Source organism: Trichechus manatus, unplaced genomic scaffold (assembly GCF_000243295.1).
Source record: "Trichechus manatus latirostris isolate Lorelei unplaced genomic scaffold, TriManLat1.0 scaffold00015, whole genome shotgun sequence".
NCBI classification, from domain to species: domain Eukaryota; kingdom Metazoa; phylum Chordata; class Mammalia; order Sirenia; family Trichechidae; genus Trichechus; species Trichechus manatus.
In genome coordinates, this window is record NW_004443951.1 from 9525625 (window position 1) to 9553315 (window position 27691).

The window sequence follows — 27691 nt, forward strand, 5'->3', positions numbered from 1 at the left end:
ACCGCCAGAAAGAGATACTACTTGAAAAGATACTTAGTCCTCTGGTTTGTTTCTGTTTTTGTTTTTTTTAATTGAGATATAATTCACATATAATAACATTCACCCTTTTAAAGTGTATAATTCAGTGGTTTTAATATGTTCACAGAATTATGCAACCATCACCACTATCTAATTCCAGAACATTTTTATTTCTCCCAAAAGAAACTCTATACCCATTAAGCATTTATTCCATTAAGTAGTTTTCCCCCTGCTACCAGCGCCTGGCACCCACTAGTCTACTGTCTGTCTCTATGGATTTGCCTGTTCTGGGTGGTATCATACAATACATGGCCGTCTCTGTCTGGCTCCTCACTTAGCATAATGTTTTCAAGGTCCATGTTGTGGCACGTGTCAGTACTTCATTCCTTTTTATGGCTGAATAATATTTCAATGTATGAATATCCACAGTTTGTTTATCCATTCATGTTGATGGACATTTGAGTTGTTTCCACTTTTTCCCTATTAGGAATAATATTGCTGTGAACTTTCACGTGCAAGTTTTGGTGTGGACACATGTTTTCAGTTCTCTTGGATATATACCCAGGGGTGGGATTGTTGGGTCTTATGGTAACCCTATGTCTAACTTTTTGAGGAACTGCCAAACTTTTCCAAAGTGGCTGTACCATTTTACATTCCCACTAGCAATGTATGAGGGTTCTAATTTCTCCACATCCTAGCCAACACTTGTTATTTTCCATCTTTTTTATTATATTCATCCTAGTGCATATAAAGTGGTATCTCATTGTAGCCTTGAGTCCCTGGTTCTTGAGCTACTTGATTTCTGGATCCAGGGAGACAATGTCATATAGTAAAAAGAGCACCAAACTAGGTAATAAGAAAACCTGTATTCTGGTCCATATTTAATCGCTTACAAGTATGTGACCTTGGGCAAATTACTTTCCTGTTTGGTTTTCTTATCGAAACTGAGAAAACTGTATGAATGTTTGGGATTATTACTGCCTAAGGACTTCAAGACACTCCTCCAGTCCTCACTCAGCCATCCAACAAGAAATCTGACAGTATGCCACAGTCCATTTTACATGCTCAGCTCCTATCAAGTAGCTCTTTCCGTCAGTTCAGTTAGTTGCTGTTGAGTGGACTCCAACTCAGGGCAACCCCATGTGTGCAGAGTAGCACTGCATTTCATAGGGTTTTCAAGGCTGTGACCTTCCAGAAGCAGCAGATCACCAGTCCTTACTTCCTAGGAGCCTCTGGGTAGGTTTGATCCACCACCCTTTTGATTAGTAGTTCAGCTCTTAACCATGTGCACCACCCAGGGACTCCTAAGTAGCTCTTTACCCCTTGCCATTGAGTCGATTCCAACTCATAGCGACACTGTAGGATGGAGTAGAACTGCCCCATAGGGTTTCCAAGGAGCAGCTGGTGGATTTGAGCTGCTGACTTTTTGGTTAGCAGCCGAACGCTTAACCACTGGTACCACCAGGGCTCCGCAGCAGCTCTTTAGGCCTCTGCAATTCTTTTCTCCTTCTGCTACATAAGAAAAAAATCTGGAAAATCTGAAGAGAAGTCCCTGACAGAAAGCCAGTCCTTTCATTTCTTCTGAAATTGTCTGTCACTGCTTATATTTTTGGGAGGTAGTGCCGTACAGTATTCCTCTCATTCTTAAAGGATCAAGAATTAGTCTTCCTGATTTAGTGAAATCTTAAACCTTACCTTTGGAAACAAAACCTGTGTAGCAGCTTTTCTTGTAGTGCTTTAAACTTGGTTAAGGCTACTTTTTAACTGTTAACTAAATATAGCTGTATGTATAGACTTACACATTTTTTGTAATTCCTTTTTGGCAGCTCTTCAGGATTTATTCCAAAAGACTGGCCAGGACATGGATGGGAAGCTGACCTACCAGGAAATCTGGAACACCCTAGGTTCTGCTATGCCAGAACCAAAGAGCTTGAGAGTATTTGATTCTGATGGAGATGGAAGATACTCATTCCTGGAGCTAAGAGCAGCTTTAGGTGTCTAGCCTCATCAGGCATATTTTGGAAATGGATATATACGCTGGACTACCTAATATCTACTCACCTAACAAAAACAACCCTTTTACTTATCCCATCAATCCTCCAGTCCTCCAAACTACTGTAGCAGACCCATTGCCGCCTTTTAACTTGTTTGAAGAAGCTATATAAAAGTTATTTTTTTAAAAAAAGAAAGATCATTTTACTTATAAAATGATGTTCAGAAACCTATGATTTCCTGAAACCAGTAAGATCTTACCTTTTAAAGTTGCCAGAAAAAAATGAAGTCCTCTTTTCTTTCCTCTTTCCTTTTTTTGAGGGGAGGAGACCTTATCTTTTAAAACTGGAAAATGTATATATGGAGAGAATAAGCCACATTTTATATTTCACATATATTTGCCTTAAATTAGCTGCACTTTATAGACTCAGAAAATGTCTTTCCTTTAAAAGATAGACCTTTTCTGTTTGTAAATAGTTAAAATGAAAATAAGAATTGTGCGTATTTTGTAAGAAGAATGGTTTTAAACAAGATCTGAACAAATGGCTTGTTATTTAAACTCGCTAATCTGATCTGGGTAGCGGCTTAAACTGTCCACGTCTCCTTAAGGCATCCCTTGAAGGCCCAGATGCTGCCATGGGGTTTTGGCCTGGTGACTAGAGGAATAACTTAGGGAGTGGACACTGTGGGGACAGTGCTGACACCAGGCCCTAGAGAGTTAAGATTCTGGTTCTTCATTCCTATCCCTTCAGCTAGTCTCAATCCCTGAATCAGAGACATCTCATTGGATTTTTTTTTTTTTTTTTGTCACTTTTAGCCCTGCTTTAGGGTTTATGAGCGTAAAAAGTTACCGGTGAGGAGCTACATTTCCCCCTCAGAGTGATCTAGATTATCTGCCTCCATCTACCCACCCAAATCTATCTTAAAGCTGTAGCTGGCTCCCACCTCTGCTGCCATCTCCATTCTGAATGGCAGGGCTGAAGTCCCTCAGTCAGTTTCTCAGCCTGGCCAGCAGGAGCTTCAGAGGAGAACTATGCCTCTAATTTTGACCCAGGAAACTCCACCCGTTGAGATTTTACCTGGGAGTTAACCAAGAACCCAATATATTTCTCTGTAGGCTAAGGCCAAAAAGGTTGTGAAATGAAACAAAGGTAACCACACATGAAATCACATTCGTACCATTTTCAGCTCTTAATTAGCTAAAAGACTTTCTGTCCAAAAGATGTCAAAGGATTTATCTCCCAAAGTAGGCAGCCTGGAGTAGGGGGCTTCATGTGATAGTAGCAAGTTTCCTCAAATCTAATACAAATAAATGCAGTACTTTTCCTCCCTTTAAATACTTCTGTGGCCTGACACTGAAGGTCCATGGACTGGAAGGAATAATGCTGTCATGTCTTTGTGTGTTGTTCCTAGAAACAGTCTTTGGGCAACACGAAAGGAGCAAAACTTTGCTGTAGGCCAAGTCAGGGAGAAACTAGAGAAGCTTTCATGGCACATGCTTCTTTAGTAGAGCTCATTGCCACTTTAACTTTCTGTCCAAGGTGCCCTGTCAGCCATGAATGCAATCCAAAACCCAAACCCAAAACCATTGCCATCAAGTTGATTCCTACTTACAGTGACCCTATGGGATAGAATAGAACTGCCCCGTAGGGTTTCCAAGGAGCAGCTGGTGGATTTGAACTGCCAGCCGTTTGGTTAGCAGCTGAGCGCTTAACCACTGCACCACCAGGGTAGCACCCTTACAAGCTTAAGAGCTGTTTGTTTTTTAATTTTCCTAGAATGTTAATTCTAGGGAAAAAAAAGTTAATTAAAGCAAGGTGAAGTCTTTTCCCATGAATGTGTCTGCTTACCTCATTATAGCTTAATGCTTCTCAATTTTTTCAAAAAACATTTTCCTCGCCCATCTGAGCTAGTTCACTTTCTCGGAAAGGTTAAAATATTGTATAAAATAAGCTTGGTGTTTTAGGTAACTTGAAGACAACTCTTATTCTTTCTGGCTGCCTTCCATGCCCCCCCCCCTTTTTTTTAATATATGTACCCTTACAGATTTTGTAACAACCAAATAAAATTCTAGCAATAAATTGAATTATACTACTGTATTTGTATATACGGTACCATAAATAGTATGCCTATATCTGGAGGGTATTTTTTTTTTGAGAACTGATTTATATGAACTATACTTAAGAGTAACGTAGCTTGTCCTTTTTAGTTTCAAATTCTTATTCATAGGCAGCTACTTTGAGGACACCTTAACTCTTTGTTGTGTGTACTTTTATATCAGGTAGCTGTAAGTGAAGAAGTCTTATTTAAAAGTTTTTTTAGTTTATCTTAGTTTGTTCCACCTTGAGCTCATCAGGCCAGCATCATCCCTGAGCGAGCTGTGTAGTACTGTCCTTTCTCCCTACCAGGTCTGGTAAAGTGTTATGCTACACTCCCAGACCTGTGAGGCCCTTGTCATACTGCAAGTTGAGCAGGCTGACTGCCTTAAGAGCCCCATAAGCCTATTATTCAGTGTTTAATTTGGTGTTTTTATTTGTATGTTGTTTCAGCTTCACCTGCCACATGACTCAACTCTCAGAGGAAGGTTGGGTAGTGGTGCTGAGTTTGGCTTGCGTTTATATCTTTTTACCGTTTAACTCTAGCAGTTTGTACTGCTGCTTTCCTAAGTTACCCAAAGCCTGGCTTCTTGGTCGTTTTATTCCTTTGCCTTATACCGTCTGGTATTTCATTTATTTAAAGAGCCTTCCCATAAAACAGAGAGAGGTAAAAAGGTGGTATAGGAAGAGAAGCACTAAAAGAAGAGAGTACCTGGCTTAGGGATGATGACAGTGTCATCTTAAGGGCAGAGAGGCAGCCAGCAGAAAGGAATGTATCTGGTATAACAGCTGGAGAGTGGACACCCTTCACCTGCTGCTGGTATTTTCCCTTCCATTGAAGTTTCCTTACTTTGTAGTTGCTGGACATAACCTCTTGAAGCCCCCTTGCTGTTCCTGCCGGTCACAGTTGAGGATTTTGACTGCAGTGGGCTCATACTCACAATGGCTTGCTATTAAGTTGTTTTTAGTGACAGATTTTGTTTGCTACACACCTCACTGGCTTGCTTACCAACACCAGCTAGATGTGGTCCCTTCTTTCATATACAAACCAGAACACATTTGGGTGATCCTGAAACTTTACAGAGTGTGTATTGTTTGTTACACGAACCTAGCCTACCTTGTTGTTTTCTCATATTGAGAAATATAAATCTACTTTGTTTTAGTGGAGCTATTTTGGTAATGTATAAGCAATTTCAGTTCTATTTAGGGAGTGGCTTCCATGACTTGATTTGAGCTTTGCTTATTTCATATCAGTAACACAGCCATTTTAATTTATCTAAATAAAACATTTCCTTTTTCTCTCTCACTGTGTCCATGACTAAAGCCCCCCAGATTACTAAGGAAAAAAAATATGTTCCCTATTTTTATGGATTCCTTCCTCCTCTTGAAAGCCGAGACTAACAGATGGTGGGTACAAAGTAATGTTCACGAATCTGCCGTAAGAATCACAATATTTGGCCCAAAGAAGCAAAGATTACAGGGCTCAGATGTAGGCGTCTACAGAGCCATGGGAGGTGGGATATGTGAGGGAAGAGTGAGCTCCTGGCCTTACATAAACCAGAGCAGCTCAACTGAGGACTATATTTTGAGATTCAATATAAGAGCATGTTTGCAAAAAATGTTCCACTTTCTTTTAAAAAGCAAAAGACTTCTTGAAATCCATTACTAGAGCAGGGTTTTACAAGGGCTTGGGCTTTTTGGCACAAGTTTACTAGATTATGGGATCCCCCCCTTAAAAAAAATCTGAGTAGCCCTCCTCCCTCAGGGAAGACTAGCTTAGCTCATTTACAGATATGATGAGTGGGAAGCATTTGCTCATTTCCAAAGTGAAAGAAATATATATCCTGGAGCAGAGCTGGATTTTCTTTAAACTGGGAACAAATAGCATGTGATATTATCTTGTCTCTCCTTTTAGGATCACTTCTAGAAGATCCATAAGTTAAAACTTGCATGTAGTGGATCTTAACTTTTAGGGAGCCATGAATCCCTTTGAGAAAGATAAATGTTATGGATACATTTCTGTGTATAATTTTAGGGGATTCACTGACCAGCCCTTTCCCCAAGCCAGTCTCTGGACATTGAGTTAATTGCAACCTACACATACACACACACACACAAAAGCATTTGTCAGGTGTTTTCTAACAAGATATTAGGAAAGGGACACCATGGTGTATGGTGGGAACTTTGAGTCCTGGCTGTGAAATATAAAAAAGATAGGCTTTTAGCAGATGCCCTTTGAACCTCAGTTTCTTCATCTGTAAAAGGGAGAGATTATGATATCCATTTGGCAGTGTTCTTATGTTAGAAAAAATGTACAAAGACAACCACATAAAAACCCAATATATCATAGATATTGTTAACAATGAATGCAGTTCATGCAGTAATTTCATGACGACTTGTTTTGCCTGCAACATGGCCACTGTCAATTGCCATAGCTCATGCAACTTTAGCAGCTCGCACTCTTGTGGCAGCTGTGCTTTAAGTCCCACCGCAGAGCAGCTCCTTTGGGTACGTCGCCCAGGGCCTGGCTCATATTATTGGTCTTTAATAAAGACTGGATGAAGGGATGTTGAGCCCACCCACCCACAGTGCTGGTTTAGTTCCCATCTGTGTTGGTGAGACTCAGTGACCTTCAGCTTGGTTTGCAAAGTGCCCCTATCAAAGAGGGGAGGAACATTGCCCTCCTAACAAATGAGACACAAAGGAACCTTGGACTTTTTTTAATCTTTCATTAACGTGACATCCATATGAGCACTAACCTCTGTGATAATACCATCTCCCTGAGGTTAGCTCTGTTTCCTACTCTGCCCCTGATGCCTGCAGCTTCCAGTCGTTGTGAGAGGAGTCTACAATTCTGAAGCAAAAGGCTTGGCATTGGCGCAGTGGTCACCTCGGGCCAGTGTGGGAAGGGAATGGAAGTGTATGTTCCTCTCAGGACAGATGGCCAAAGGGTAGGAGACAGAATGGTTCATCATGGGGGGTAGGTTGCACAGGGACAGGGCAAAGGGCACCTCCTCAAAGATGGGAATTGGGAGTGGAGAGCTGGCCTGAGGCTGTGGCGTTGGGGTGGGTAGGGGCTGTTGTGGCATCAGCTGCAGTGCAGGTTGCAGGAGGACAGAGGCCTCCACTTGGGGGCTGCTGTCTTGGACAGCATGGCTCCTGCCCTTGGGGACATCCAGCTCCCACAGAGGATCTAGATTCTGGGCCTCGGTCTCAGTCTTGGTGACAGCAGGAGGAGGGCCCATGTTGATGGCTGCATTCATGCCATACTGCCGTCGCTTGTTAATCCAATACAACAGTGGGCTGTAGGTGAACGTGGAAGCTCTCATCACATCCACCCACTCCCGGGCACGCTCTTCTCGCCGCAAGTTCTTCTTCCAGTGCAGAAAGAGAATGCAGCCGCCAGTTACCACAGAACACAGCCCCAGGAATCCAAAGTACAGTGAGACCCACACTAAGACAGTAAGAAAGAAAAAGAGGCAGGCTGGCTGATAGCTCTGGCTTGGAGCCTGAGCTGTTTCACATTCCTCTCCTTGACTTAACCCATTCATCAATCACGCCATCCTCTTAACCACCCTATCCATTCCTTCCTTCCCTCACTGACTTAACCTCATCATTCTTTTATTTCATCAAAGCTAGATTTCCAGGGAGCTTAGAAGCCACCTTTATCTCTTTATAGATAAGGAAAGCTAGGTCTAGAGGGGACATGACCTTCCTAGGCTTAGACAAACAAACCTGTGGTTCCCAGCTCCAGACCCATCCAATTCATCAGACTGAGAAGCCTCGCTTAGAGCAAGGCCCATCACGGAGGTGAAAGTTCACCAGTTAACGGAGGCAGCAATTTCTTATCCTGTTCCACAATACCACCATTCAGCTGTGATGGGCCTGGGGTACTCATAGTACCCTCTCTGGTTGGGAAGAGAAACATGGTCTCTGCTCTCAAGAAATCCTTAGTTTTCTAGAGGAAACCATATCTTAACTGCTTATCACTCCTCCATGCAGGCAGCCACCACCCCATCCATGCAAAGGGTCTTCCCTAATTGCCCCCAAGCCCAAGGGTGCAAGGCAAGGGGCAGGGATTGGAGGAGCATTTACCGCCAGGGAGGCTCAGGTCCTCCCTTGGGGAATCCATAAGGTTGAGCCTTGATACCCAGCTGGTGACTCTGAGGAGAAAGCGTTCACCCACCTGCCCCTGTCCAGCCAATGGGACCCCCCAGAATGTCCAGGCCCCATTGTTCCCTAAGGGAGAGGTCACTGGGTTCTGGGCATTGAGCATTCCAGGGGGCAGTGCTAATAGAGTGGTCTTGGGCTGGTGGAAGGAAGGAGCTTCATCCAGTAGGGTCTCATGCATATGGTATTTCTCTGCTGCTTCTATCAGACTAACTCACTCACTGAACTGTCTGCCCCCAACCCATCAACCCACAAAGCAGTCCCCCAGGAAAGGGCCCTAGCTCCCTTGGGGGCTTATCTATATAGCTGGTCTTTACGGAAGAGTTAATGGATACTTATCCCCAGTGGGGAGTGGGACAGGAAACACACCGTGTTGGCAGTCCCTGCCCTCAAGAAGTCTATGACCAAGTTGTCAGAAGAAAACCTGCTCAAGGGAACCAAATAGTCAACCCCTCCTTCGTTGGCTTCTCCAGTCTCTCTTTTGTTTGGTTACTTTCCTTCAACAAGTGTTGGCAAGTGTTTCCTGGGCATCAGGCCCTGTGAGAGGTCTGCACCGTCTGGCCCTACATCCCTTTCCAGCCCCATCTCCTTCCCCATCCTTCACACACCTTTCCCTTGTGGCCAGGTCAGACTCCTTCACAGACCCCACTTACATCTGTGGAGTTTTACTCAGACTGCTCCCTCACCCAGGTGTGCCCCTCCCCACTGAATACCTGCTTATCCTTCAAGGCTCAGCTCAACCCCTACTCTGTGACAAACAGTTGCTTCAGCTGGCTTCCTAGAATCACATCATCTTCCAATTTGAAGGGACTTTGAGGGTTGCCTAGTCCAACTCCCATCAGATGTTTGAGTCCTCAAGTAGATCTCCCCTACCCAGCAACTAATCCCTCCAGGGATTAGTTCACTTCCTGAGGCAGTTTGAACCATTTAGGGACAGCTCAGTTAGAAAGCCCTTCCCTAGTTAAGCCCAAGTCAGCCTCCCTGTAGGATACATTACTGGTCCTAGCTTGGCCTCTTGGCATTATTTAATTACCCCCTCTTATACTCCCCCAGCATGTGACTTGGGGCAATATTTAGCACAGATTTCACTCTAGGTTCTGCTTACCCTTGGCTCTCCTCCTACCTCAGTGGTTCCTCTTTTTAGTCTCCTTTGCTGGTTTCTCCTTTTTTCTCTGATCTCTAAATGCTGGAGTGCCCTAGGGCTCAGCCCTCCATCTACTTTCATTCCCTGTGATCTCATCCAGACTCATGGCTTCATATATACACTGGCAACTCTCAACTTTGTATCTCTAGCCTGCTTAGGACCACTCTGAACTCTAGACTCATGTACCCAACAGCCTGCTTGACATCCCTACTTGCTAGTCTATTAAATATCTCAAACCAACACGTCCAAAACCAAACTCCTGATCATCCTCTAAAACTTACTCCAGCTGCAGCCTTCCTCTTCTCCATAAATGGCAACTCTCTCCTTCCAGTTGTTCATGCCAAAATCTTTTAAGTCATCTTTGACTCTGTTCATTCTCTCACACCCACATTCACTCCATCAGCAAAATCTTTAGGCTCAACTTTCAAAATATACCCAGAATCTGACCATTTTTCCATCACTACCACTTTAGTCCAAGCACCACCATCTCTCACTTGGATTACTGGTCTCCCTGTAGGGCGACTAACCATCCCAGTTTGCCCAGGGCTGAGGGAGCTCCTAGGCATGGGATTTTCAATTCTAAAATCAGAGGAATTCCAGGTAAACTGAGACAAGTTGATCACCCTAGGGAGAGCTTCCATCTTTGCCCCCTGTGCCCTGTATTCCATCAGAAGCCAAAGTGATGTGATCCTTCTTAAAAGTAGATCGTGTTACTCCTGCTTGAAACCTACAGTGACTTCCCATCTCACTCAGATTAAAAATCAAAGTCCTTAACCAAGGCCTACAAAGCCCCCATACCTTCTTCACCTTATCTCTGTCCTCCTCACTCATTCCAGCAATGATAACCTCCTCGATGTTCCTTAAGTACAGCAAGCATGCTCCTGCATAGGGAATGTTGCACTTACTACTCTGGTGGCACAGTGGTTAACAGCTACGGCAAGCTATGGCTGCTAACCAAAAGGTCAGCAGTTCGAATTCACCAGCTGCTCCTTGGAAACTCTATGGGGCAGTTCTACTCTGTCCTATAGGGTTGCTATGAATCGGAATCGACTCGATGGCAACAGGTATCCTTTCTTCCTCCAGATATCCATACAGATCACTCCTCATTTCATTCATGTCTCTGCTCAGTCTCTCTTTCTGCTTCCCTTCCCCTCCCTCTCTGCCTACATTTTTCTGCGCACCATGTATCATTCCTTAACGTTATATATTTATTGTCTTTCTTACCCCACTAGAATGCAATTTCCATGAGTTAATGTAAACAAGGAAATATCTAAGAATTTCAGAAAATGGTAACTGCTTTGAAGAGAATAAAACAGTAATGGAATAAAGAATTTAAAAGGATGAGGGTACATCAAGAAAGATCTCTGAGGTGCTGACATGTGAACTGAGCCCTGAATGGTGAAGGGCAACGATGTGGAGATCCAAGCAGAGTGAGCAAGTGCAGGGACACTGAGACAGGTACAGGCTGGCACACTTGAAGGATTTGTTAATCTTACAGTCCAACACACTTTTCCCAGCACAAGACAAGTCCCAGGGCTGATCTGATCTCCCTGAGTCTGAAGGTTCGCTTGAACAGAGATGAAGGATCTGCCCATAACCTTGAGAAGTCTACAATCCCAGGGGGGTTTCTACAGGGTAAGATCCAGACAGGGCTTCCATGCAAGGCAAATTGATCAGTGCCGTTGCAAAGGGCCTGCTCCACGCCTGACCCTATCCTGGGAACAGGTGAGACACAGAGATGTTGGTGTCACTGTCCCTGACCCCAGGAATTCACAGTGCCAGGAATTCACACCTGATTCAGGGAGTGAAGATCGTGGCATTTGGGTTGAGGGAGAGAAAGGAGAGAGCATTCCAGGGATCAGAAACAGCCTGAATAAAGGCTTGTCAAAGACAAATCCTGGTGTCTATTTAGGAGAGGAGAGGGACAGTGGTGGTTCATTTGTAGCAGTCTCACCTTCCCTGTGAGAGACTCAATTCCTGGCCAATGCACCTCATGCACAGCACAGTCTGTCAGTGGAGGCTTTCGTGTTGCTATGATGCTGAACACATTTCGGTGGAGCTTCCAGACTAAGAAGGGTTAGCAAGGGCCTGGAGGTCTACTTTTGGAAATCAACAAATGAAAACCCTGTGGATCACAAGGGTCCGATCCCGTTATACATGGGGTCGCGGTGAGTCCACTCACTGGCAGCTAACAACATTTAGGAGAGTAGTTCCGTTTGGCTTAAGCTCAAGGTGGATGTCAGGGAGCTGAGAGACACAAGGCTTCTAGAGACAAGGCTTGGGAAGCAGCTGGCATCCTGAAAGAGTTCAGCACTTGGCTAGAACTTGGACTAGTCCCTTAAATGACTCCCAGCCTCAGTTTCCTTCTTTGTAAAATGAGGATAATACCTGCCTCCCAGGATAGGAAGCAGATAAACTTTCCAGCACATAGAAATGCTCAATAAAGCAAAGTTGCTGCTGCGATTATAGTTGATGAAAGGGCCTTGTTGCTGATGGGCAGCTACTTTAGCGAGAGCCAAGACAATTTAAAAGGGAGCAAGCTCCGTGAGGATCTGGAGGTCTGCGCAGGCTTTCATGAAGAGGATTCCTGCGCAGAGGCTGCTGGTCCCGAGCCGGAGGGCGTGAATCCAGGCAGGCTCCCCGGAGAAGGCAGGCCGTGGGACACACAGAGCGCCGTGAGCGCGCGAAGCCAGAACCAAAGCGACTAGCCCGCTTCTTCCCTACGAACATCACCTCGCCTTCCCCCACCGGAACGTTGGGCGCGCGGAACCTCGGTGCCGGAACGCGGGCGCAGCGGACCCGGAGGGCGATGGAGCAGAAGCGCAGGCCGCAGGCTGAGACCCGCGCGCCTGAGGAGGAGGAAGGGGCGGCTATGGCGGCTCTGCCGGCGGCTGCTGGGGGCGCAGGCCCGGCCGTCCTGCAGGTGGCCGGCCTTTACCGGGGTCTGTGCACCGTGCGCAGCCGCGCCCTGGGCCTGGGGCTCGTTTCACCCACGCAGTTGCGCGTATTTTCGGTGCGCCGCGGCTCGGGCCGGCCTGCTGGGGGCGCTGACGGCAATGGGGTCGGGGCGGAGCTCGAAGCCAACCCCTTCTACGACCGCTACCGCGACAAGATCCAGCAGCTGCGCAGGTGCGGACCAGGGGCCGGCTTGCGGGGGTTGGGTGGGGGAGCGGCGACTTGCGCGGGCATCTGTCTGGTCTGGCTCTTTCAAGCTTTACAGCAGCGCTGCGAGATGGGCACTGTTACTGTCCCCACTCTTCAAATGATGTATATGAGGCTCAGAGAGGCTAAGTCAGTTGCTTAAGATCACACAGCTAGTGACAGAGCTGGGAGTCTCTGCCAATCCCTAGCTCTTTCCCCAGTTTCTATCTTTGTGCTTTAGTTCTCAGAATGCTGAGATGGACTCTTATGACAGCCCCGAGATGCAGGCAGCTCAGGGAGACCTGTCCCCGTTATAGAAATGGGAAAATAGAGACTTCTGGGGTTAGAACTTGACTTGTTCAAGGTCACATATTGAGTCAGCTGTGGCGTGACCCAGAACTAGGATTCCTGGGCTCCTAGCTGAGGGCCCTGACTGCAGGGAGTGGAAGTAGAGCGTCAAAGACTTATAGTATCACAGCTGGATCATCAACTGAACCCTGTCCTTCAGATGAAGAAACTGAGGTTGAGAGAGTAGATTTGCCAAAGGTCACACATCTGGTTGAGATGTAGAACTTAATATCTTCTAACTCTGAATCCAGGGTTCTACCACTACCCCTTCAGGTTCCAGAGGGAAGGACGTGGAGAGTGGAGGGGATTGAGGTGGGTGTAGGGGGGCCCTGGGAAGATCTGAAGAGGTCAAGTGGAAAGGGCTGAAGGAGATCAAAGGTGCAATGAAAGGGGCTTGGGAGATAATTTGGCAGGGTAGGCAGACAGTTGTCTTATGAGAGGAAACCAAAGGCTGAGTAAACCCGCCTTTGAGTTCTGATTCCTCTCTGCTTCCACTGCCTTAATTTACTCCTCCATCATCTTCAGCCTGGACTATTGCAGTCATTCTGTAACTAGTCTTCACCCCAGTCCATCTCACTGTTACTGCAGTGATCTTTCTCACTTTTTGGAAGAATGATGGAATAAATGAATGAATGTATATTTTTGCTCTCCTTTCAATAGCATTCAAATATGCTCAAGTATCTGTCACCTTAAAAACTTTTCCTTAACCTGCATTCCCTTCCAGCCTTCTGTCTTTGATCCCTTTCACAAACAAGCATCTCAGAACTGTGTACTCACACTATGAACACTTTATCAGTTCGCATTCATTCATACTCATGAACAAATGAATGACTGGTTTTGCGCTCCTTCCCTACTAGATCATTCCCATTAGCATTTATAGCCTGTTATCTCCTGAAGCATGAGCTTTCCGGGGCACCCCATTGGCCTGTGGATAATATTCAAATCCATTAGTGTTCCACACAAGGCCTTCACACCCTGTCTCTAGCCTCACTTATTACCAAAATGTCCTTGGGGCACTATGCTCTAACACAAAGGAATGAGGGTAGGGGGAGCAGCAGCATAAGTGAAGGTATAGAAATATGAAACCATCTCAACCATTTGGGGAGGTTTCAGTAAATTTTCATCATCATACCTGTAACACTCTACTTATTTTACGTGTCTGTCTCTCTCAACAGATAGTAAACTCCTTGAGTAGAGACTCTGTTATTCACTTCTGTATCCCTAAAGCCTAGGAAGGTAACCAAAAGGTAATAGACACCAAGTGAAATTTGTTCTATGAATGAAAAGGAGAGGGGAAAGAGTAAGTCCTAAAGACGCTGAGTGAGACAAGAGTGGGAGAGACGGGAGGAAGTGCTATCTGGATTCAAAAAGGACAGTATGAAGTTGAGGTGGAAGAAAAGCAGGGCCAAAAAATGGTCACCAGAACCTGGGGCAGGTTAAGGGAAGGGGCAAAACAGGACCTGGCCTTAGGTCCTGGACTAAATGGGTAGGAGATCATGAAATGTTTAAAAAGGAATTGCAGTGCTAATTGGTTACATATACTCACCAATTGGGGCATACTCATTAAAGCTGGATTCCTGGAGGACCACTACAAGCTCAGTGTAAGCCACTGGCAGAACCACACTGTGTACCTTCCTGCCCTATTCCGGCCCAGTATCTGGATTTTTGCATGACACTCTACTTTGGAGGGCTGGGAGCTAGGAGGGTTGGATCCAGCTCCAGGTACCCAACTATATTTAGGGTGTGGATAATTTGGAGGGTGTCCAGAAAGCAGGTCCACAGTGAGGAAAGATTTACAAATCATGTATGAGGAGGGGCTGAAAAAACTAAGGAAATTTAACTTAGAAAAGAGAAACTTAGGAGGTCACATAATAGCGATTTTTAAGTATTTACGTAGAAGGAATGAAACAATTTCTCTTGCTCCGGAGGGTGAGAGTTACAGAGAGAGAGATTTTGGTTCAGAATGTTTTCCTAATAAAAGATGTCCAAGAACTGGATGTGTTCAAGTAAAAGCTTGACACCTAGTAGGGATGCTGTAGGATTCCTGCCTGAGGAGGCAACCCAGCAATATTACTCAAAGTACTCTTTCCCATCCTAAGGATTCTAAGCACCTCTGAGGGACCAAGCCCTGTATCACCTTAGGGAATAATCTGCAGGGGGAAAATGCTACACAGGCCACTTGAGGATTGACAGTAGTTAAATAACTGGATTTCTTTTTCCACTTCCTTGATTTCTCTGCTCAGTCTTGAGGCTCAGTCCTAAGTAACTAAAGGCAAGTCCTTCAGCTGTGAATGCCTCTCTATCTGTGGAGGTAGAATACAACGCTTCATTATTTCAAAATCGGATAAGGCCCAGGTGGTTTAATCTTTGGTTTACCTTCGATCAGGTCTGACCCCGCTGCTTTTGAGTCTCTCTTGGAGAAGCGCAGTGAGTTTCAGAAGCAGCCAGTGGGGCACTCCAGACAAGGTGACTTTATCAAATGTGTGGAGCAAAAGGTAAGGCCTGCCCCTTCTGTTTATATAGTTGCCTTATCAGAGCTTTACCCTACTCTCCACCCTCCCCCGCCCCATCTTATCCTGGGAGTGGGCTCATCGATGGGTCAGCTGGATGAATTGAACATAGCCTTTCTGCTGGGTTCAGTTTCCATCTACAAATGCGTATCCTAATCTTTCTGGGCAAGGTGGCCATGGTGGAGACGTAGAGGGATGAAAGGGGTAGTTCCTGCTCCCCACGGGTGCAGTCTAGTAGACTGAAGCAAGGCACCATGCAGCAGGCAGTAGGGGTCAGGGAGATTCCCAGGGAAGGTAGGACCTGACCTAGGCTAGGAAGGATGGGTGGGACTTTGATGTAGAGCAGTGGTTGGGAAACTTTTTTTGTAAAGAACAAGATAGTAAATATTTTAGGCTTTGTGGACTATTTGGTCTCTGTTGCAACTACTCAGCTCTACTCTTGAAGTACAAAAGCAGCCATAGACAGTAAGTGATTGGATGTGGCTGTGTTCCAGTAAAACTACAACAAACACAGGTGGAGGTTAAAAATAAATGAATAAGTAAGTGGAAGGCTGGATTTAGTTTGCAAACCCCTAATGTGGAGGAACTGGCTTAAACAGAGGAAGAGCTTTGAAAGTAAAGGGGGGTTCAGGAGACAGAGCTTGCCTAGTGAAAATGGAGAGGAAAGTATTGGGGCTGCAGAAATAGGTTAGGTATTCACCTCCAAGCTGAGACATTGGGGCTTAAGGAGTGGAGGCAGGATAGCTTACCTGCTAAGAGGATGCTCTCTGGAGTCAGATGCCAGGGACTGAATCCTAGCTCTTCCACTTAGTAGCCGGGTGACTGTGGCCATATTATATAAACCTCTCTGTACCTCAGTTTGCTTATCTGTAAAACAGGAGTAATAACAGTACCTACCTCATAGACTCATGCTGAAGACTGAATGAGATAATTACATGCAAAGTCCCTAGCACATAATAAATACTTAATACATTTTAACCATTATTATCCTTAAATAAGAATCAGAGCTGGAGAAGAGCATGTTGAAAGCTGTACATAGGAAGATTAATGCAGTGTTTTTCAAACTTTTTGACCATGACCCATAATAAGAAATATATTTTACATTACAACTCACTACACACATACATGTAGGATTGTATTGTTTACAAAGCATTGCTTACTTTTACTATGTGTAATTCATTCTTTATTTTCTGTTCTTTTTCATCTTTTAAAAAACTCTGACCACGGTCCACTAAATTGATTTCACAGCCTATGATTTGAAACACTACGGTAGGGTGGTGCACAGAACAAACTGGAGCGGGAGAGGCTAGAGCCAGGGAGAATGTGCAGTAAGCCGGGCCTGGGCTGCTGAGAGCCTGCAATGAGGTAGTTAGAGTGGAAAACTGGGATTCTATGTTAAAGTCAACTCAGAGATGTTTATTTTACTTGAAAATAAATGTGTTTTGTTTTTTTTTTTTGCCTTGGGCATCCTATTTTTTAAGAGAACTCGTTCTTTTAATAACTGCTTGAATTAATTAGAACAAGATCGGTAGTCAGTGGGTTAATCATCACAAGATGGGTGAGCAAATTCAGCCTCCTGTGACAAACATCATTTATAACTCTATGGAAACAAACAACTCTCTACTACAAATACTTTAACAAATGTAATTTCCTGTAATAAACAGTCATTGTACCAAAGTTACAAGCACCTCTTGGAAATGTTGCTGTTTTACAGACTTTCAATATTATATGGGAAAGCTCTTTGCCCCTTTTTGTAAACAGACATAGAAACTCAATGATGATAAGATGCAGAATAAGTAAAGATTTAATTTAAATTATGGTAACTCTTAGGTAAATATTTGTTTACTATCTTTCTTATCTAGATAGAGGAAGGCTAATGACTGGCCCTGTACTCTTCATTCCCAAAGCCTTTTCTTTACTTTGAGTCATTGGTTCCCTACGACATTGGACTCAACATCCCCCTTTTATAAAAAAATTTTTCTTTCAATTCTCCTTTTTCTACCCCGAAATGAAATCTAGACAATATAATCTACACATAATTTGGGGGGTTGGGAGGAATCAATATAATACCTTAACCATAATATAAAGGAAAGTATTTTTAGATAAAATACATATTTTAGTATGTAGATTCTTATTCTTGGGCACACCATTACTGTAAGAACTAATGTAGTCAGCTACATTCACTCATGCTGAGTGGTACAGGGATGTTGTATTAGTGACTTCAAAACCATGAGCAGTGTTATCAGTGACCTGAGATTCCACAATGTATAGTCTTCTCTCAGTTATATAGTAGTTGCATTTCTGGAAAATCCAGTGTTCGTTAAGGCTGTGTTTTAGAAAAAAAAAAAGCAAAGTGGAGTTAGGTTCTAGGCCCAAGTAATTATAAAAGGTTTTTTACTTACTGGAATGTCTGGCTAGACACTGAAAAGTCGTGCAGGATGGGGGAAGTATTCTTCATTATATGGAACTCATCTGCAAACTGCAGCTCATCTAGCATCTGGTGGTACCCCTGCCCCTGCCATAAATGCAGGTATTACCATCCAATCAATTATTGTGACAACAAAAAAAAATTGTCCCCACAGATTTCCAAAGCATCTGTAGGGGGCAATAATGCATCCATTTAAATGTATTAAGTGCTCTTGACACTTTTGGCATATAGTTTCAACTCCATTTTTAATTACCTTATTTCATCTATTCTAAAGCCTGCATTTTTGGTGTTTTGGTTTTTTTTTTTTAACATCTCTGAAATTGTCTTAAAATTGATGTGAAAGTATTATGCTACTGTTTAATTGACATCATTTTCTGATACATAAAATAATGGTGCATCTTAAATCAGAGGTGTCTTAGCTTTGATAAAATATAATACACTTATACGTGGGGGCTTACATTTTTTATTTCTACAAGTGAAAATGAAACAATGAATGGATTGGAGGGACATCATGGGGAAAGAATGCACGGAGCTTGATGCTTGGTGTTTAAAAGGTGAAGGCATCTGTGCAAGTGGAGGGTTTTGTTTTGTTTTGTTTTCCTGGTAAACTTGAGGGTCAGTGATCTGAAGATGAAATGAAAATGATTCGGGTCAGTGATCTGAAGATGAAATTAAAATGATTCTTTCTCCTTTGGATATTAACGTATAATGATGAGGCTTGTATTAGGATGCTACCTGTGTATAGGGGTGTGACCAAAAAGACCAGAGTGTATCCAATAGGTTTTTCTACACCAATTTGTTCTTACAGGTTCTGTGGGCATCATTTCTGAAAGGTTTGGATTCATTAAAGCACAGAGCAACAAGAGGCAGGGTTTTATGCCAAAAGAGTTTTTCAGCCTCAAAATCCCACGTGTAGACTGTACTCCTTCCCTCTGAAAGGCCTGATCTTGGACTGAGTGACTAAGTGGAAGACTTAGGGACAACCTGTCCCTACAACAGGACTTCCTGGAAGTGGCCTTTATCAGAGATAGTGGGCCAGGAGGGAAAATAATCACTTTTAGTTGTTCTTGGCCTTTTTTAGTGGGAGTCTAATTTGAGGAGAGAATATTAAGACTGAGTAGTGGAAAAAACTCTATGTAGTCAGCTGAGGATACCTGCCATCAGAAATGCTGTCAGAGATAAGAAGCAGCTGTGAGAAATACATCTAAGTTTCTCATCTATGTTGTGGCTCAGCGTGAAGCACATCAGAGGGTAGAGCACAGGAAGCCCAAGCAGGCCTTGTTCTGGGAAGGAGTCCCTTACATCCACAGTGGAAAGTACAGAATGGGCTCTCAGTACTAGCAGATGGTCGTTACTGACTGAGAGAAATCCTTTCCATCTCAGAATCTCAGTCACTGAGGGAAAATACTCCAGAGGAAAGTTGTCTCACAAACAATAACTCTTAGAACAGTATGTACAGGATATTATGTATAGTAGAGAGAGCTTATTTCTCAGGTATAAAATTACTTAATGAGAAGTTGGGTACCTCATCTAGTGTGGTGGTCTTTTTTTTCTGAGTAAAGGGGAAATTAATACCCTTGTCTCATCATGTATTTCAGACAGACACCTTGGGGAAACAGTCTATGAGCAGAGGATTCACTAAGGACAAGGTAGGTTTTCAATTAAACAGAGAGATCAATTCTAAAGTCATGTGGAACATCTATAACATGAGGCTGCAAATTTGAACATATTTACTGTACTTCAGTAATTTCATGTAAGGTGATTTTCCAACCATAGAGATGAGAAGTCTTTCATAGATTTTTTGTGTCCATGTCATGACCGCTAGCATAGTGTGGGTCCTGGGGGTGCTAGAGGAAATGTGAAGAAAATGTAGCAATTCCCTTCTTTTCTATGGGGAGTAGCTTTAAAGACAAGACAGATAATAACATGTTTACTCTGTTAATAATTTGCAGATAAGGGGCCACCCCTAGTTGAATAGAAGTTAAATTAGAAGTAACATCCAAGCCTTCTCCTCTCACCAGCTACAAAGTGCTGTGGGGCTTATCGGTGAGGGTAAAGCATTTGGGAAGTCAAGTTATATAATGTTGTGTTGTGTTGTGTTGTATTAGTTGCCATCGAGTCAGCTCTGACTCACAGAGACCCAAGTACAACAGACTGAAATGTTGTCTGTCCTGTGCCATCTTCACCATCCTTGGTATGCTCAAGTCAGTTGTTGTGGCCACTGTGTGTTTTGATTGCCTTCCAATCTAGGGGGCTCATCTTCCAGAACTATATTGGACAATAGGGTTTTCGTTAGCTAATTTTCAGAAGTAGAGCTCCAGGCCTTTTTTCCTAGTCTCTCCTAGTCTGGAAGCTCTGCTGAAACCTGTCCACCATGGTGACCCTGATGGTATTTGAAATACAGGTGTCATAGCTTCTGGCATCATAGCAACATGAAAGCCACCACAATACAACACACTGACTGAGGGGTGGTGGTACACTGTGACCTATAAATACTCCCCAGGAATAGAAATGTGAAAATCTGCCTGGACTTGAGGGCTCACTTCCTCTGAGTTTTTCTTATACTTGTTCCCTGCTTATTGCAGATCTGCTTCACTCTCCTGACACATTGCTCCCGAAAGCTGAGAGACAGAATTAAACTTTTTTTTTTTTAATTCTGAGTGTTAATTGCCTTTTATTTTCTTTCAGACTCTCAGTTCAATCTTTAACATTGAGATGGTAAAAGACAAGACTACAGAAGAAATAAAGCAGGTAATGAATGAAAATGGCTTGGCATACTTTATGAAAATGTGTGGTCTGTGAACCAAATCTGAGTATAGAAAGGAGCATACACTTCCTGACGCCTCTTTCTAGCCAAAACGTCTTAAAAAAACAAAGGTGAATTAATGAAGAACAGTGGCATAAGAAAACTTGTCTTTCGTGGTCTCACCCCGTATATCTTATGAGCTCACATTCCCCCTTTACTTTTTCATTCCTATTGCCCACATCTTATTTAAAATCATCAGTACTCTCAACCTGGATTACTGTACTACCTCCAGATAGTCTTCCCTGCTCCCGTTTCTCCCTTTCCCATTCCACCTATCAGATCCTTACCAGTTGAGTCCTCTTAAAGTTGCGCTTTCATTGTAGCAAAGCATAGTGTGTTGAGTAAGAACACAGACTCTAGAACCAGGCTGCAAGTTTTAAATTGTTGCTCTGCTGCTTACTAACGTATTAGCTGAATGACTTGGACAAGTTTTTCTATCTGTAAAGTATAGGTAGTAATAGTGCTTTCTTCATAGAGTTACTGGGGAGATTAAACAAGTTTGTATTTGTAAAGCTCTCAAAACAGTGCCTGGCACAGAGTAAATGCTACATTTGTGTTTTCAAGTACATGAATAAAAATAAATATGATGTTAGTACCCTGCTCACAAATGTTCACTGACTTCCCAGATTCTTTTTCTTGGCATTCAAATCCTTCTATTATTATTAGACTTTTCTGCAGGAAGCTTCCTGGAATCCTTCCTTCAAAGCACTCACAGTCTGTCCTGTCTGTTTGGTCATTCCATACATCTTGTTTTGCATGATTTACATTTTCATGTCTGTGATTCTTTTCTAACTATACTGCAATAAGCTGTTTACTGGCATTCCTAATAGCTCCATGAAATGTATTTTAGGTATACTAAGAGGATCAAAATAATAATAAAAACCGTTTACTATGTGTCAGTTACTGTGCTTAGTGCTTCATGTGCATTATTTCACTAAATTCTCATAACCACCTGGTGAAGTAGGTGCTATTATTCCCAGTTTACAATTGAGGAAACTGTGACTTACAGGTATTAACTAACTTAGTTAATGGCAGAGCTGAGACTCAAACCTGTGTCTGTTTGACTGTGCATCATAGTCCCTTATAGAAAGTTGTGCCAATTGCCATGGGTTTCCTTTGGATGCTGTGTCATTCATTTCAACAAACATTTTTTGAATACCTATTAAATGTCAGGCTGTGTGCTAACACAGAGACAAATGAGAGGATCCCCTATTCTCAAGGAATTTTGCCCAGTGGAGGAACAGACACAAAAATAAAAATAGCACAGGATTCTAACTTCTGTTAATAGAAGCTTATACAAAGTCTCAGGAACTCAGACTGTGGCTTTGGGAAGATGTGCCAATGGAAGGTGAATACCAAGCATGTAATTTCTGGGAGAGAGAGACCAGGCCTAGGAGTGGCCCAAGTTCAGATGACAAGTATCATGAAGACTTACAAATTTAGATACAAATTTGTACTCGTTGAAACAATTTTTGAGTAACTAAGGTCAAGTACATTAGGAAATATATACCAGTGTTGATTCATGAATTACCTGCTAATATCACAAATTAAATCAAAATAAGCAGAATATGCTGTCCTTAAAGTGACAAGATAGTGTTTTGACATGCTTAAAAAAAAGAGCTAAGCAACCTTGTAGAGTGGTTTTATAGAGCATTAATAGAGTGGTTTGCCCAGGCTCTAGAAGATAATAGTCCTTCTGTGCTCTGTTAGCCTGCACCTTGATTGGTGTCTTTACTTGGGGCCCCACATTTTCAAATCATTGTTGAAAAAGCACAGCAACTCTAAAGGAGGGTGACCCAGTCTTCAGCATCAGCTCACTCAGGTGTCACCTTGACTATGATAGCTTCCCTGACCTGGGTCTTTGCTAATACTATCATTCGCTTCTTAGAACTTATCTCTTATCGCCTATCCTACCTATTCATCTTCCCAGCCTCCTGTTCACCTGGCTAATGTCTGATCATTTTTCAGGATAGAAGTCAAGTGTCCTTTCTGGCACTCATTTTCTAGCCTAGGTTAAATGCCTCTTCTTTGCCCTCAGAGCATCCTGGGCTCTGGGTGTGTTGCATTATAATTCTCTGTTGCCTAACCATGCGCTGGACCATGAGCTTTTCAGGAGTAGAGATGGTGTCTTTTATGTCTTTGTACTCTCTGTCTGACATATAAGGTAATATATGTTCAGTAAATGGCTTTCAAATTAATGAATGACTTCTGGAGTCCTTGTCATGTAGATGGTAGTTGGAGTCATGGGAGACAGTAAGAAAATAAAAATGATAGACTACTGAGGATGGAACCTGGAAACATCAACAACTATGAGAAAAGGAAAAAGAGTTAGTGAAAGAATCTGAGAAGGAATACTTACAAAGGTCAAAGAAGAGTTAAACCGGTTGCTGTCAAGTCGATTTCAGCTCCTGGCAACCCCACGTGTGTCAAAGTAGAACTATGCTCCATAGGGTTTTCAGTAACTGATTTTTTAGAAGTAGATCACCACACATTTCTTTCGAGGCATCTGTGGGTGGACTCGAACTTCCAACTTTTCAGTTAGCAGTCAAGTGCATTAACCAGAATAGAGTCATGGAAATCAAGGGAGTGGTTGATGCTATGAGATGTTGTGCAGAGGCTAAGCAGGGTGAGGTCTATTAAATGACCACAGGGTATGTTATGGGGTGTGGTGCAATGGATTGCTTTTATATGGCCTTTCTTGCCATGGTTTTGTAACTCCCATCAAGTGATTGAGTGGAACTATGCAAATAAGGTGCTGTGACCCACCATGGGGATTGGACACCTTGCTAATAATGCAAATAAGGTGCATGGCACCCTTGTGGGAGTGGAACCATGCAAATAAGGTATATGGAACCCTAACGAGGGGATTGGTCAGTTTTGCCATCCCACTAGGCTTAAAATGAACCATCCCAGAGGCAGAAAGGGGTACCTGACTACCACCAAGAATAAGAGATGGAAGTGGAATGCATCCTTTAGACCTGAGGTCCCTACGCCAAGAACCTCCTAGACCCAGGAAACAGAGAGCGCTGTAACAATGGAGACGGCACAAGGTGGCAAGAAGTAGTGGCAGAGAAATGGCGGCAGCAGAACTAGGAGACTGGTGTGAGATGGTACAGTGAGCTTCCTGGCCCACAGAGTAAGGTGGTTATAGTGGGTGTACTGACCCATGGAATGAGAGAGTGAACACCTTCAGGCAGGAGGCTCCCTGATCGAGTGGGGTGTCTCTGAGTACTTGTTGGAGGAGCTAGGCTTGCTGACCCACAGAGAGAGAGAGCTGAGCACCTTCAGGCTGAGGCTTGCTGGCAGAGTGAGGTGCCCCCCAGGCAGAGGTAAAGAGCTTTGTAACACTTGCTCAAGTAGGACAGAGGTGGGGCCGAGGGCCAGAGAGAGGCCTGCTTGCAGGCACGGCTGAAAAGAAACTATCCTAATCGAAGAACTGTATCATGAGTCATTTCTTATCCTGAATTGTAACTTGTTACTTCCCGAATAAAACCCATAAAGGTGAGTATTGTCTGTGAGTTCTTTGTGGCCATTGCAATAAATTATCGAATCCAGCAGAGAAGTAGAGAGCGCCATGGGAGGGACAGCTGGTGTCAGAATTGCTAAAACGTTTGGAGAGAGGAGATACGTCTGACCTCTGCTTCACAGGAATTAGCCTTGGGCTGTTGAGCTTGATTCTCCTTACCCCTTTTGAATTTAGAGGTCAGACGCCCCCACCACACCACCCTTTTTGCATGGGGCCACCACCTGTCTGTCAGTTTGTTGTACTGTGGTGGCTTGTGTGTTGCTGCGATGCTGGAAGCTATGCTATCAGTAGGGTCACCCTTGGTGGACAGGTTTCAGCAGAAGTTTCAAACTAAGACTAGGAAGAAAGGCCTGGCAACTTTCTTCCCAAAATTAACCAATATAAACCTTATGGATCACAACAGAATATTGTTCGATTTGCTTGCTTTGGACACATCATCAAGAGGGATCAATTGCTAGAGGAAGATACCATTTTTGTTGAAGTACAGTCCTAGTGAGTGCAAAGGAGACCTTCAGTGAGATGGATTGACACAATAGCTGAAATGATGGATTCGAACATGCTGGTGATCACGAGGATGATACAGGACCAGGCACTGTTTTGTTCTGTTGTACATAAGGTTGCTATAAGTCAGTGTTTTGGGAGGACAGGGGAAGGGGTAAAGGTGAGATTTTCGTGGGTTGCTCAAATGGGTGTAAACTGTTTTTAAAAGTGTAGTATTTGATGGATGGGGGGAAGAAGGGAAATAAAATTCAAGGAGGGTCAGAATCGAGAGAGGGATTTTTAAGTAGTAGAGAAATTTGGATATATGGAGAAGGCACTGATGAAGGAGCAGCTGTAAGAAGAGATAGGAATGATAGTTGATGGTACAAAATCTATGAAGAAATGAAAGGATGAAATTGATGGCCCAGGTGGAAAAATTAGCTTTTGGAGTATGTGGGAAATAGCTAGCTTCTCAGTCTAGAGGTTTTCAAGCACTGTATGGTATCATTTTTTGTCTTACCATCTGTCTGACCAAATGATTTCTGAGGTCCTTTTTGACTGAATTTTATGGTTTTAGGACAGATGTTTTCACTTGTTTTCCCAGTAATGAGATATGTATTATGAGATGATTAAGGGGTCAGTTTGTAGCTAGGTTTTAACTTCTTTCTATTACTAGGATGGAGGGTGGGGAAAGGTTCAAAATAGTGTAGTGGTACAAAGACTTTGGAAACAGATACGAGTTTGAGTCCTGGCATCATTCCTTACTACTTTTGTATCCTTGGGCAAATAATTTAATATCTCTAAGCTTCTGTTTCCTTATCTAGCATGGGGAGATATTAATACCAAGTTTATAGGGGTGTAGAAGATAAGATTTAATAATCCACATAAATTGATTAACATAGTACCTGGACGTTGTTGTTGTTGTTATGTGCCATTGAGGCGATTCTAACTCATAGCAACCCTGTGTACAATAGAATGAAACACTGCCTGGTCCTGCACCATCCTCACAATCGTTATGCTTGAGCCCGTTGTTGCAGCCTCTGTGTCAGTCCATCTCATTGAGGGTCTTTCTCTTTTTCACTGACATTCTGCTCTACCAAGCATGATGTCTTTCTCCAAGGACAGGTCCCGCTTGATAACATATCCAAAGTATGTGAGATGAAGTCTCGCCATCCTTGCTTGTAATGAGCATTCTGGCTAAGTTTACTTCTTCCAAGACAGATTTGTTTGTTCATCTGGCAGCCCATGGTATATTCAGTGTTCTTCACCAACACCGTAATTCAAAGGCATTGGTTCATCTTTGGTCTTCCTTATTCATTGTCCAGCTTTCACATGCATATGAGGCAATTGAAAACACCATGGCTTGGCGGCCATCTAAGGAGAATAAAGGAGAATGAAGAACACCAAAGACACAAGGGAAGTATTAGCCCAAGAGACAGAAAGGGCCACATAAACCAGAGACTTCATCAGCCTGAGACCAGAAGAACTAGATGGTGCCTGGCCAACACCAATAACCGCCCCGACAGGGAACACAACAGAGAGTCCTGGATGGAGCAGGAGAAAGGTGGGGTACAGAACTCAAATTCTAGTAAGAAGACCAGACTTAATGGTCTGACTGAGACTGGAGGAACGCCAGAAAGCATGGCACCTGGATGCTCTATCAGCCCAGAAGTAAAAGAATTTCTGAGGCCAACTCTTCAGACAGGGATTGGACTGGACTGTGGGACATAAAGTGATGCTCGTGAGGAGTGTGCCTCTTAGCTCAAGTAGATACAAGAGACCAAAGGGCAGTTTTTGTCTGGAGGTGAGATGGGAAGGCAGAGAGGGTTAGGAGCTGGTTGAATGGACATGGGGAATCAGGGGTGGAAAGGAGGAGTGTGCTGTCACCATAGTGGGAGAGCAGTTAGAGTCACATAACAATGTATGTATAAATTTTTGTATGGAAAAAATAAAACACCATGGCTTGGGTCAGGCACACCTTAGTCCTTAAAGTGACATCTTTGCTTTTTTAACACTTTAAAAAAAAGTCTTTTGCAGCAGATTTGCCCAGTGCAGTGCATCTTTTGATTTCTTGACTGTTGCTTCCATGGGTGTTGATTGTGGATCAAAGTAAAATGAAATCCTTGACAACTTCAATCTTTTCTCCATTTATCATGATGTTGCTTATTGGTCCAGTTGTGAGGATTTTTGTTTTCTTTATGTTGAGGTGTAATCCATACTGAAGGCTGTGGTCTTTGATCTTCATCAGGAAGTGTTTCAAGTCCTCTTCACTTTCAGCAAGCAAGGTTGTGTCATCTGTATATGGCAGGTTGTTAATGAGTCTTCCTCCAATCCTGATGCCCCTTTCTTCTTCATGTAGTCCAGCTTCTCAGAATGTAGTAAGTGTTCAATAAATCCTTACTGTTGCTTATCATCATAGCCATTGATGAGGGTGATGGTAGTGGCCATCATCATAGTGATTCTGCAAAAATCTCCCAACTGGTATCCCTGGCTGTAATCTCTCACCTCTTAGTCTGTTGTGCAGAAAGCCGCCAAATAACTCTTACCATGCTACACCCTGCTTAAAAACTCCAGCGACTCTAACTAAAGTCGGAACTCCTTAACCTGGTTCTCAGGGCCTCCATGATCCAGCTTCCATCTACATTTCTGGCCCCATCCTACTCTTTTCCAGTACATTTTCTAGTCTCAGATTAAATCCAAAAACTCATGATTTCCTTACTATATTTTATATGTTTCTGCTTCTTTGCCTTAGTTTTTTAATGAGGTTTTATCATAGAAGTTATATAATGAAATTATTTTTAAAATTAGGAAATAGAGAAAAGGAAGAAAATGTCCATAGTCTTACCACCCTAACAAAATCGGTTACTATTTTTATATATTTCTAGTATGTCTTTTTCAGAATATTTTTTCTTTCATAGTGTATATAGCATATATATGCGATGTTGTGTCTTGCTTTTTATCACTTAGCATCATATCATATGCGTGCTGTGTTCATGTTTTTTACTACCATTAGTTTTATTGTCCTCCGTGCC

The 27691-nt window shown here is 43.2% G+C and overlaps 3 protein-coding genes across 4 annotated transcripts in view; 2 read left to right on the forward strand and 1 right to left on the reverse strand.

Moving 5' to 3' along the window:
- Positions 1 to 4065, forward strand: part of EFCAB14 (EF-hand calcium binding domain 14) — a 52245-nt gene extending 48180 nt beyond the window's left edge. Inside the window, exon 11 of one of the 2 annotated variants that reach the window (XM_004371775.2) lies at positions 1845 to 4065. In XM_004371775.2, coding sequence (XP_004371832.1) covers positions 1845 to 2020 — 176 coding nt within the window. In that variant the 3' untranslated portion in view covers positions 2021 to 4065. The remainder of the gene's footprint in view (positions 1 to 1844) is intronic. The other variant, XM_023727103.1, reaches the window with a different exon arrangement.
- A 2887-nt stretch (positions 4066 to 6952) lies between these two features.
- Positions 6953 to 8244, reverse strand: TEX38 (testis expressed 38). Its single transcript, XM_004371776.1, has 2 exons — positions 8202 to 8244; positions 6953 to 7560 (listed from the first exon to the last, which is right to left on the reverse strand). The coding sequence occupies exons 1-2, from the start codon at positions 8236 to 8238 to the stop codon at positions 6953 to 6955; spliced, it is 645 nt and encodes a 214-aa protein (XP_004371833.1). The 5' UTR covers positions 8239 to 8244.
- A 3985-nt stretch (positions 8245 to 12229) lies between these two features.
- ATPAF1 (ATP synthase mitochondrial F1 complex assembly factor 1) overlaps positions 12230 to 27691 on the forward strand; it is a 41061-nt gene continuing 25599 nt past the window's right edge. The window contains exons 1-4 of the mRNA XM_004371777.2: positions 12230 to 12549; positions 15296 to 15404; positions 19446 to 19496; positions 20536 to 20598. Of these exons, the coding sequence (XP_004371834.1) occupies positions 12230 to 12549; positions 15296 to 15404; positions 19446 to 19496; positions 20536 to 20598 (543 nt within the window). The remainder of the gene's footprint in view (positions 12550 to 15295; positions 15405 to 19445; positions 19497 to 20535; positions 20599 to 27691) is intronic.

Bases quoted from the DNA above. Each gene is read 5' to 3' on its own strand.
- TEX38 (XM_004371776.1), bottom strand. From the start codon at position 8,238: ATGGATTCCCCAAGGGAGGACCTGAGCCTCCCTGGCG. The intron at 7,561-8,201 runs GTAAATGCTCCT...TTACTGTCTTAG, and splicing joins GGACCTGAGCCTCCCTGGCG to TGTGGGTCTCACTGTACTTT.